This window comes from Diabrotica undecimpunctata, chromosome 3 (genome assembly GCF_040954645.1).
Source record: "Diabrotica undecimpunctata isolate CICGRU chromosome 3, icDiaUnde3, whole genome shotgun sequence".
Lineage (NCBI taxonomy): Eukaryota > Metazoa > Arthropoda > Insecta > Coleoptera > Chrysomelidae > Diabrotica > Diabrotica undecimpunctata.
The window spans coordinates 158,315,171-158,327,941 of record NC_092805.1 but is presented as its reverse complement, the minus strand read 5'-3'; the positions used below and the strand labels follow the sequence as shown (position 1 = coordinate 158,327,941).

At 32.7% G+C, this 12,771-nt stretch overlaps 2 protein-coding genes across 3 annotated transcripts in view; one reads left to right on the top strand and one right to left on the bottom strand.

Moving 5' to 3' along the window:
* Positions 1 to 12,505, bottom strand: part of LOC140437660 (uncharacterized) — a 42,610-nt gene extending 30,105 nt beyond the window's left edge. Inside the window, exon 1 of one of the 2 annotated variants that reach the window (XR_011950399.1) lies at positions 12,333 to 12,485. Coding sequence is in view for 1 of the 2 variants with exons in the window: in XM_072527295.1 (XP_072383396.1) it covers positions 12,333 to 12,402 (70 nt within the window). In the remaining variant the exon portion in view is untranslated. Of the gene's footprint in view, positions 1 to 12,332 lie in introns of both variants that reach the window. The other variant, XM_072527295.1, reaches the window with a different exon arrangement.
* Positions 1 to 12,771, top strand: part of LOC140437661 (neuroglobin-like) — a 256,036-nt gene that overhangs the window by 181,020 nt on the left and 62,245 nt on the right. The window lies entirely within an intron of this gene.

The following is a 12,771-nucleotide window of genomic DNA, read 5'->3' as shown; positions in this document are numbered from 1 at the left end:
AAGGACTTATCCGCTTTGGATACTGGCAACCTCGCTTAGTTTTTGGCCAATTTACAGCAGCGGTTGGATTTTCACGATACGCTTGCACTTAAAAATTATTACTGTTTGTTTTCGCGTACGAAATCGCTTTAATTTTAAAACGTGTAATTAAGTTGATAACTGATATCCAGCTCCATGTTCCGATACCTAGTGTACTGTTTATTACTTATTTGATCGAATTAAACATGTACGCTTTCGAATTGAACTTTATTTACTTAACGTTTAAATATAAATATTGTAATACAACTTTATCAAATGACAGTCGGCGATGATTTTTGTCTGGAACCGAAGTTAGCCCCTCGCCATGGTTGATAAGCTTTTTTTTGTCTTTATATGGCAGGGGTCTGGAATCTTCAAACGACATCTCAGTCCAGGACGCCGCCTGACTGGCCTTAGTGCAGGATTCGTTATTCGTACGCCCGGTAATAGTTCCCGCGGTACTTTACAACGCCCTCGTCGTCGAGTCTAAGCCGAATTCCTATTTGCTAAACCAGACCCTCCTCTATCATCCATCGACCCAGAATCGGAAATGCCGGCATCACTTCCGAAGCACTTACCTTTATTCTTTAACAATTGTACCTTATCAGTATAACTAATAAGATGTAAATTCTAAGTTGATGGAATAAGTACTGAACAAGTAATGGAAATAAAGTAGCTAGGAATTACATTGTTTAGCTATGGAGATAATAAAAACGAAGTACGAGATCAAGTACAAATAGCAAATAGATGCCTTAATGACGATGCCCAGATATGGCGTAATCGACATTGAGACTAAAGTCCAGTATAAGACCAATAGTAACGTAGGTACGCATCAGAAACATGACCCGACACAGCCAAAGCCCAGAGAATACTGGAAAGAGCAGAAATGAGAATACCAGGGGTGGACTAAGGCCTAGGCAACCTAGGCACGTGCCTAGGACCCGATATTTTTGGGTCTGACAAATTATGTTTTTAATTTTTTAATTTTTTTAATTAATTTTTGTTTTGATTTGACAGAAAAACGTTATATTCATAATTATTGCTGAAACGTGTTCAAATTATATCGAATCGTTGATTGATAAAGTCGACAAGGTTTGACAAGCGTTCCCTTGCTTATCCATCCATTCCCGCGACTACCGATGTGTGTTTTATATACTCGCGCCTATCGCGGGTGAATATATGCACATGTTTAAAAAATTAAAAGTAGCTACATATTTAAAATCAGTATCTCCAGAAGGTCATGTATTGCACCTTATGTGAGTTTTGATTGAAAATTGTGGAACTAAGACTGGGGTAGAGACTGACTAGACTTGATTGCATTTGGATTCATAATTAATACTTTCTAGAAATCATAATGTTTGCAATGAACGTTCTCTCACAGAGATGCTTAGACATGAACCAAGAAATTTACACCTGCTTTATTGATTTCGAAAAGGCCTTTGACAAAGTACAACATGAACCACTAAGACAAATTCTAATAAAGAAAAATATAGACAGCCGAGATATTCGAATTATATGCAACCTATATTGGAATCAAACAGCAAATGTGAAGGTTGAGGGTAGGCTAACAGAAGAAATTCAAATCCATCGAGGAGTCCGGCAGGGATGCATCTTGTCGCCACTTTTATTTAATCTGTATAGTGAAGCTATCTGTGAACAAGCACTAGAGGAAGAAGATCTTGGTCTGATAATAAATGGTGAGACGATCAACAATATAAGGTATGCTGACGATACAGTTCTCCTAACGGGAACGCTAGTAGAACTACAACATCTCGTTCAAAGTCTCAATATATACTGTAACAGTTACGGCTTGAAAATTAATTTGAAAAAAACTAAATTTATGGTAATCACGAAATCAAAGAACATCAGAGCTAATCTTGTAATAGACAATACAACGATTGAGCGTGTGTCCTGTTATAAATATCTAGGTGCTTGGATCACAGACGATACTGATTAAACAAAAGAGATTAGATGTAGAATAGAAATCGCTAGATCAGTCTTTAATAGAATGCGCAAACTCTTTTGCAATCGTGATATCAATATAAAGTTACGAATACGAATGCTGCGGTGTTATGTCTTTTCTACCCTGTTGTATGGAGTAGAGGCTTGGACACTAAAACAGTTGACCACAAAAAACATCGAAGCTTTCGAGATGTGGTGCTATAGGCGTATTCTCAGAATATCATGGATGGACCGCGTCACTAACACGCAAGTACTCCAAATTTAGACAAAAGATGCGAAATTCTAAATGAGATAAAAACTAGAAAGATGGAATACTTGGGGCACATTGTGAGAGGTGAAAAGTACGAACTTTTAAGAAATATCATGCAGGGCAAAATTAAGGGCAAAAGAAGTGTGGGAAGAAGAAAAATATCGTGGCTTCGTAATCTACGTGAATGGTTCGGGTGTAGTTCGATTGAACTTTTTAGGCGCGTTGCTAACAAAGTCGCAGTGGCCATGATGATTTCCAATCTCCGCTAGGAGTGGCACGAGAAGAAGAAGAAGAAATCATAAAATAAAAATATTAGTTTTTTATAAAAGCAGGTATTACATTATTTAATTAAAATAATATAAAATACCACAAGTTGCTATTGGGTTTATGATTGTAATATTGAGTAAAAATAAATTTAGTTGAAGATCATTTCCTTCTTTCTCTTTAGTATGTAGCCTTTAAAATGAGTTCCAATAAACATTTAAGTGGAAGTAAAAAAAAGAAAACGAAAAGCATCGAGATAAAGTGGCAAAACAAATGATCAGATCGTTGGACAAATTTTTAACTGGAGATGGAGAACAATTACAACAATCATTGTCATTTTCACAGAGTTTACCTGCTCAAACTACAGAAACATTACTTGTGTCAGAAACTATTCTGCAAAAACTCAAACACGAAAAACCAAGCAATTACGATTGTTAAGATGAAACAAAAGGAGAAAATATAAATTTAAAATCATCTCAAATTAATGATTAAATTAAGAGTTTTGTATATTTTGCCATATTGCATTATGGGCAGAATACTTAACAGAAAATCAGTAAATGGATCATTGGAATGATCTTCGATTCGATACAACAAAGGATCGAAACAAATTAACTAGTGTTTCCTTCTTTAGAACAATTAATAGCAAGAAAGATTTAATTAAAAGAGTTTGGTTAGCTTATAAACCAACAACTTAGGTCCCATTAACAAGGTTCCAAGCTGCCAGTTCATATAAAAAAAACTTGATACATTAAGTATGTACTGTTACTTATTATATGAGAAAATATTTTAGAGAAAATAAATGTTTCAAACAAGACCCTTCAATAAAAAGACGAATACTTAATACAGAAATTTTAATATATGTTTCAAGTTAAATTCATTCAAAAAAGTCAGAAAAAGTTAAAGATATTGCATTTATTAATGTTAAAATAACTGCAAATAATACGAAAACTATTCCATGATGAAATTCCAGAACATAAAATAAGATTCAGTGGCAAAGAACCTTTTAAAGTTAATAGTTTTGTTGTTGTTTGCGATTATTTACTGATCGCATAAATATCTGAGGAATATAAAACTATTAACAATAAATTCAAAACAATTTTTAATGATAGTGATGTTAGTGACTTTTTAATAGTGGAATTAAAATGATATTAACAAGATTTAAACCTAACAGAACTGAAAAATGAAGTATTACAATTTAAGACTTTTATAAGCCAAAAGAAAAATTATTTAGCCTGTATCCATGTAGTCATTTATTCCGGAAAATAATATTATTTGAACCCAGAATGAAGAAATTTATGACATCACATTACGCCATAATTAAAAAATTAAATAGTTTATATTACTTTATAAAGAAAAAGTAATTAAATACCTCTATTAATTGTGGCTGAAGGAAGCCGAAAAGAAGCCATTACATATCTAAATATACTATTTTTAATAAATGTCGATTCGAAGGCAACATACCAGAACAATAGAATACTGCTAAAACAATACTAATGCACAAAAAGGGAAACACCACAGACCTGAAAAATTGTCGACCAATTTCACTTCTTTCCCAACTTTACAAAACTTTTATAAAGGTTATTACAAACAGGTTAATTCAATTTCACGGATATCAACCAGTAAAACAAGCCGAATTTAGAAAAGGGTGCAGCACCTGTGACCATCTATATACTTTGAAAATCCTAATAGAAAAGACTAACGAATACAATCTTCCATTTTGTCTGGCTTTTATAGATTATGAAAAAGCCTTTGATAGCGTAGAACTGTGGTCAATAGAAGAAGCATTAGTCAACAACCATATCGACTCCAGGTACGAATATTAATATATAATATTTACGAACAAGCTGAAATGTACTGACGTTGAGTAATAGAATCGAAACAAGACCAGTAAAACTCAACCAAGGCGTAAGACAAGGAGACACAATATCTCCAAAATTATTTACAGCTGCCCTAGAAGATATCTTTAAGTCAATATACTGGGAAAATAAGGGAATCCCTATTAACGGAAGATACTTGGACCATCTTAGATACGCAGATGATGTAGTACTAATAGCCGACACGTGGAATGCACTGAATACGATTATTGAGGAGCTACACACAGAATCCCTAAAAAAAGGACTGCAAATGAATTTCAGCAAAACTAAACTAATGTCAAACAAAGATGGCAAACCTATGATAAATATCCAAGGAACAAAGATAGAACACGTAGATTAATATACATATCTGAGTAAAAATCAGACTACCTAAGCAAAGAAAATCAGACTACCGAAATAAGTAGACGTGTAAAAATGGGATGAGCAGCGTTAGAAAGACTCTCATACGTACTTAAAAATAAAAATATACCGTAAAGAATGCGAACCAAAGTGTTTAATTCTTGTTTCCTATCTGTACTTACATATGGAACTCAAACCTGGACATTCACTAAAATAAACATGGAGAATATCAGAAAAACTCAGAGAGCTATGGAACAACATGTGCTGGGTATCTAACTCAAAGACCATAAAACCAATGAAGACATTCGTAATAGAACAAAAGTAAAAGATGCTGTCGAACAGGCAGCTAAACTGAAATTGAAATGGGCTGGACATAACGAACGTCTTAAGGATGGCCGATGAAATAAAGAAATCGGCAATGGGCGACTATATGAAGCCAAAAGACCACGAGGAAGGCCGCAAATGCGCTGGAGTGACGATATTAAAAGAACTGCGGGACCAATATGGAAATGTCTTAAAAACAACAGACGAATGGCGAGAATTACGAGAGGCCTATATTCGGCAATCTGAATAGAGAGAAGGGCTTAAAAAAATTAATTATGACAAACTAATCGACGAGTTTGGAGAATTAAAAATTTGTTGTTTGGTTTGTTTTAATAAACTATCTTTATTTAATTTTTTAACATGTATATTATTTTTTCTTTTTTTTTTTCTTGGAATTCGATAATTAAATAGAAACTAAACTAACAAACGCCTAGTATGTGTCATGACTAAAAATTAGGCCAGAAATTACAATGTTGCCCAAGGTCGCTTTAGCCTTAGTCCGCCACTGGAGAAGAATTGCACGAAACCGCTGGGAGATCGAATAAGGAGTGACGAAATCAGAACAAAATGTAATTTATAGAGTATAAACGAGTGAAGATTAAATATAAAAAAAAATGTAAGATTCACATCAATAGAATGGCGGACATAAGAGTTGTTAAAATAGAAACAAACAAATCACCAACTGACAGAAGAAGTGAAGACGCAAAAAATGGAGTAACAATCTTCCATAGAAACAAAAACTGCCAATAAACAAATAAAAGAAGAAGTAAATAAAGTAGAAAAAGAAGTAAATAAAGAATAAAGAAAAAGTTTTATAAGTAAAACTTAGTTTCGACACTTTTTTTAATTTTTGGCCTTACAATTAAAAAAGCAAAAAAAAAATTAAATGAGGTAAAACATGCCAATAAAATCTTAAATTATACCTACATAAGCACGGTCTGATTTTTTTATTAATAATGGAAACAAAGAATTATGGTGATGTGTGTATTCAGGTAAATTGAATAACCTCCTTCCATAAATTTTCTTATGTAAACAGCACTGACCTCAGTGCCGTTCGCTCAAAATTAAACATATCCACTTTGTGGCAGAGCTGTTTAAATATGATTATAAATTCCATAAACCAAACAATTATGTGGATAAGTGTTTAAGCAAGCGCGACCGAAACAGTGTTTTAAAAGCCCGAGTTCGGTATGGAATTCAAAACAGGGCTTACCCTTAGATCTAACATCAACACGTTTAACTTTTCACAACTTTCAAACTTTTATATTAAAATACTTTTCTACTTAGTCGTGGCCAATTATCCCAAAGTCTACTTCTGCTGAAAGATGTCAAAATAATTAGATAAGCACAGCAGACTTGTCGTTTTGAATAAAAATTTGTTTAGGGTCTTAAGAAAATTTTAACTTAAAATTAGATTTTATAGATTTTAATAATGAGATGCACTTCACAACTTTGTACAGCTCAAGTTGTGCTGTACAAACATAAACTATAATCGATTAACTGATAAAATGAGCCAAGAAAAATACAAACTGAGTTTTAATAAAAAGTAATAAAATTAACAACCAAAGTGATAACAAATAAACTGAATGAAATTATAACACTAGCAGAACACCAAGGTTTTAGGTCGGGAAGATCATGCACCGACGATATATGTATAATAAGGCAAGTGCAAGAGAAATCATTAGAATACAATAAACCGGCATATTTATGTTTCGTGGACTTTAAGAAGGCGTTTGACCGGGTCAAATTAAAGGACGTTATCCACTTATTGTATGCAAGAAAGATACCTTTAGGAATAATCAAAACGATCGAACATATCTATCAAAACAACACAAAAAAGTAAAAGTAGCAGAAAAACTAATCGACCCTATTGAAGCTGGCAATGAGATAAGAGAGGGTGATTCTCTGAGTTCTGTATTGTTCAACCTGATTATGGATGAAATAATAAAAAAGTAAGAACAAAAAAGGATACCAAATGGGAGAAAAACAACTTAAAAGAATCTGCTATGCAGACGACGCAATACTACTCTCTCAAAGTGAAGATGATTTACAATGTATGCTGCAGCAATTTAATCATCATCATTCAATCTTCGCTTATCCATTGCTGGACATCAAAACGTTTTAGATCGTCAGTCCAACGTGTTGGTGGACGACCTCTGCTTCGGTAGGCATCATCTCTTGGTCTCCATTCCAGTATCCGCTTTGTCCATCTATTATCTGTCATTCGAGCCACGTAACCTGCCCAGTTCCATTTCAGTGTTGCTACTCTCTCTACTGCATCAGCCACTCCTGTTCTTTGTCGTAGCTGGCGATTTGGGATCTTGTCTCGTAGTGACGAGACAAGATCCCAAACGCCCAACATAGCACACTCCATCGCCCTTTGACACACACGGATCTTTTGAACTGTTCTTCTTGTCATGGTCCAATTTAATATAACTGCCATAAAATTTACCATGGTAATTTCCCAAAAAAAAAACAAATGCATGGTTATAACAGCAAATTTACCAAGATGTAAATTGGAGCTGGAAGGTCAGATAATAGAACAAATGATGGAGTTTAAATATCTACGCATTAGATTATCTAGCTACGAAAAGCTCGAAACTGAAGTGGAAGATCGAGTGAATAGATCAAATGGAGCCACAGGCTGCCTGAATGAAACAATATGGAGAAATAAAACTATCGAAAAATAAATGAAAGGCAGAATTTACAAAACAGTCATCAGACCAATAATGACATACGCATCAGAAACACGACCTGATACAGAGAGGACAAAGAGGTTGTTAACAACAGCAGAAATGAAAACACTTAGGCACAAGGCAGTACAGATATACAACGTAGATGTAAGGTGGAGAACATTAAAAACTGGGTAAGATATAGAAGAGTAGAATGGAACGGTCATATAAGCCGAATGACAACAAATAGAGTAGTAAAGACGGCAAAAGACGGTTCCCCAATAGGAAGATGATCAGTAGGAAGACTACGAAAACGATGGAACGACAACTTACTGAAGGCACATTGAAAAACAGACAGAGTCATGTCTACACAAAAAGAAGAAGAAGAAGAAGAAAAAGAAAAAGAAGAAGAAGAAGAAGAAGAAGAAGAAGAAGAAGAAGAGGAAGAAGAAGAAGAGTTTTAATACAAATTCACAAAGAACTGAAATTTACGATTAACAAGTTATTGTCGAAAATGCAAAAATCGATGGACAAGGTAAGTAACAAAGTACTAGTAGGCAAGTAGAACTAGAATATTGATTTTTTTTAATGATTTGCTATTTTTTGTAATTGATTTTTTTTATTCTGATACTATGTTTAACAGCATTAATCAGATCTTTCTAACTAACACCATCCTGAATATGTTGGCATGTATAGGAACTTTGTGCTTCCTCTCAGCATTTTATTTTAATTTAATTGTGTTTAACACAGTGTGTGTTCTGTAGTTCAAAAAAAGAAACTGTTACATGGTTGTTATATTGTTGCACATGATAAACACATTACATTTAGATTACATTTAGACTATGACGTGGCATTATCCAGGAAAGAAGGTCCTTTTCTATTTTATTTTTGCAGCCATTTTGTTTTAATGTCTGTTGTCACTCAAGCTTTTTTATCAGAAACCCACTTGTCAATATGTCAAACCTTATCACAGCGGGAATTTTTATTTTAACCTAACCTAATCACCTTTTATATTCGCATATAGCAAAAAAAGTCCAACGTTGTTTTACTGCCTTTTTTTATATACTTTTTTATATTAAGACAAATGTGTTACCTCTCTAATAGCGCTGTAATAAAAATAAGTTTCGACAGTAATATTGGGGGAGTAATATTTCCGTAATATCCATTCTTGGTAACTTGGTTCTCCATTCTTTTTCATTGTCCAAAGTAACCTCTGCAGACTCTTTGAGGTTTTTGATCTTCAAACTACGTGTTGCGTCGCATCGGTTGATGTTTTTTTTTTTTTTTTCGTTAGGACCCTATATACTGGAATTATTTTATTTCTGGCTTTGCAAAGCATATTGTGAACGATTTGATTCACTTCCAATCCTTCTGATTTTTGGTTCTGCTCTAAGTTAACAGCATTTTCAGTTATATTTTTATCATCTTTTTTTTATTGTGAAACCACTTCCTTGTGGCATGTCCAATTTAAATGTTGTGTTTATATGGGATTAAACCAGATCAAATATTTATGTTTCTTTTAACCGAATATCACAAGATCTGTCTATTATTGTACATATTTGCACTATGGAATAACACTGAAAATAAAATTAAAACATCAAAAATGATAGGATCCATTTGCAGTTTTGTACACTATTCGAATATTCATACTATACAAAAAAATAAAAGCTGCCATCAATACAACGTAAAAATAGCAACAATACCCTGGAGTCAGGAACCGAAGTTAATGGATGATCTATTTGCTGCTAAAGTATCGATTGATTCCCCTTTAATAAATGTGAGACTATAAAAAAATAAATTTCTGTCTAGGTACTTATTATAATCGATGTATGATAAGTTTTATTTATGTTACGGCGCTAATAAATGGATTTACTGATAGTTTACTTTATGTTTTACAGCTGAAAGTTTACAGATAAAGATAGATGGCTTAATAGTCGAGCAGAAACATTTGGACACTGAATGGATGGTATGACACAGTTTTAAAATCTAAAAGCATTCTCATATTGTTATCACTTTCTTAAAAGAATCTGGTATTATTTAAAGAGACTATTATGAGTTTTCCTTTACATTCACATTTATATACAGAGTGGATCACTTAATGGGACGGCGGTTTATAGCAAAACGGTCAAAGTTTTAAAATTTTTGTTACTTTTCTATTTTATTGTATATTTTCTTAAGAATTCCCTATACCTCAATACAGAGGTTTTTGAGTTACGCCCACTTTTTTTGAAATTTGAAGTTTAAAAAAATTTCTTCTTCTTCTGGTTCCTATCCGTTTCGGATGTTGGAAATCATATTGGCAATCATGACCTTGCTCGCTGCGGCTCCAAACAGCTCCGTTGAGGTTTTCTTAAACCATGTTCTTAAATTCCGCAGCCATGATATTCTCCTTCTACCGGGTCCTCGCTTACCTTTGACTTTACCAAAAATTCATTAACTATTAATATAACAAATTTACTTTTAATTGATCGTCTGACAGACGGCTTACACGACTGCCTTATTGCAACATTCTGGATGTCGATAAAACATACCCATTATATTTTATGTAAATATGTATGTGGTGTGAATTCAATATATCTACTAAAGTTGGCTAAAAAGTACGAAGTAGCAATATCCTTGTTTTCTTCTCCACTTTTGTGAGCGATAAGCATTCCCACAAATATCCTTATTAATGGTATTATTTGATATTATTCTAAGCTGGTCACCATTGGGTATGTCATTTAATAAGGAACCATAGCTTTGTAAATAAAGGTATTTATTAATGAGGGAAGATGGGTAGGAATTCTCAATCAATATATTTCTAAGTAGTTGAAGGGATTCCCTTCAATTAACCGGATGTGTTAGCCTATTCAGCCTGCAGCCTAAAGCTTTAATAAGGTTTAATTTATATTTAAAAGGAGGACAAGAATAGTAGTTGGGAAACCTATTAGAGGCCATTGGTTTCCTATACCAACTTGTGGTTAAGGTGTTGTCTCCCATTCTAATGACACGCATGTCTAAGAAGGGAATACTATTGGTGATGGGGTCCTCAAGTTCAACAGTTATGAGGATCAAACTAATTGAACAAAGACAGGGTGGCCTGTATCGTTTAAACGTTTTAATCGTATTAATTGCTCTGATGGACGATTATGTTGACCATAAAATGAACGTAGTGAGCGATACGTATGTCGAATAGAACCATAATTTTCAAAATAAATTTGCACAAAGGATAAAATGCCAAACCAAACTAAACATAAATCACTTGACAGCTGTTTTAGGTTTGCTCCTATTTGGTTCAGAGTGCGCTAGTCTCTTATAAAGTCAATGAAGGTCTCTTACAAATTTGTTTTTTAAAAAACGAAGTTTTTCATTAATATTACTTCTATCAAAAATTCTAAAAATCAGTTACTTAAATAACGCTACCTCAAACAATAGCAACAATAACTCTATCAATACACATGAGAATTATATATAAATGTTACACAATAATTATTTTTTGCAAATGTCAAAAATATTTTGTAGATATAACATAAATTTTAGACATAAATCACCAAAATCATCAATTAAATTTGTTTCAAAACTCAAACATACTATCAATAAACAATAAACAGTTAATTTTATAAGGGAAGCTTAGAGAACTGTAATTTAACATATATTGGCCAGACACAACAGTATTTACATAGACGAACTTTTCTACATAAAAACAGCATAAGAGACAATAGACCAATTATGACAGTCTTAGCCAACCATTCTTTGGAAATAATCATTCTTTCGATTTCGAAAATGTACATACATATTGCGAAAAGAGTGTCAAATTATAATAAAAGATGTATATTGGAGATATTCTTTTAAAAAAATAACCAACCTGTATTAATAATAAAACGTTTCAATGATCTCTTCAATATATTATTTTCGTTTTACACATTCGTAATATAAGGTGTTTGTTGTTTAAATTATAAAGTGTTCATTGGAAATAAGTAAAATAAAGTGAGCATTGAACATGGCTGCACGCCTACAGTTGTGTCGAGTAAAAATCAAACTTAATTGGCGTACTACAAAATTGCGTATATTTGCAAATTTGTCTTTTTAGTCCGTTATAGTTTTGTGCTTTAGATATATATCATATCATATATTGTATCCATGATTTTTTACTATCTTCCATTAATTCTGTTACCATGGATATTCATGAAATATATTTCTAAATCACAAAGCCTACTCTATTATATGTCATTTATATATAAGTATTTTCATATCCCCCTTTAACCCAGTTAAATGTTAATGATGCAACTTTTAAAATTTCTCACAAATCCCATATAGAATGTGTCTTCTAATATCAACTTGTATCAAGTGCCTATTATCTTTTACAACGATCGTGAAATTTCAGACATATCTTAAAAATTTCCCATAGATATAATAAATAAACTTTAATACTACGTAGCGCCTGAAACTAATTGTTAATTTAATATATTAAGTTAACAACAAATCACTCTCAATTAGTTTATATTTTTTAGATATATCGAAAAATTAATTTAAATAGTTAGGTATCTGGAATAAGAAGATTCTTAGAGCTTTTGAATATTTCTTTTACCTTTTTCACAACAATTTATTGTTTTTCACAATTTATTGTTTTATAAATTTTGAATTACTTACGTTTCTCTTCGGCAGACGTTACACAAAATACAGAAAACAACAAAAATCCCATTAAAATGTTCACATGCATCGTACAATTTGAATTATAATAATTATTCACAGTTCGGATCCATTCTTTCGGTAACAGAGTTATTGTTCGGTAACGCGTGATTAATGATTTTTGTATGGCAACGTTGTTTATCGACTAAGTAATTTTACCAAGCCATTAAGAAGCTATATCATAATTTGATTTACGGAAACTATTTATTTTATCTTTTACAACCAAACTAGTTCTGCGTCATATTTTATTTGGTTAAATAAATAGCGTATACAAGGTGTCTCGTATCGTTATATTCAAATTTTGGGAAGAAAAGAGCAGGTACTAAACGAAGATCAAGAATGATCGAAGGGAACGAGGTCATGGAAAGAAGGGACCTCTATATATATATATATATATATA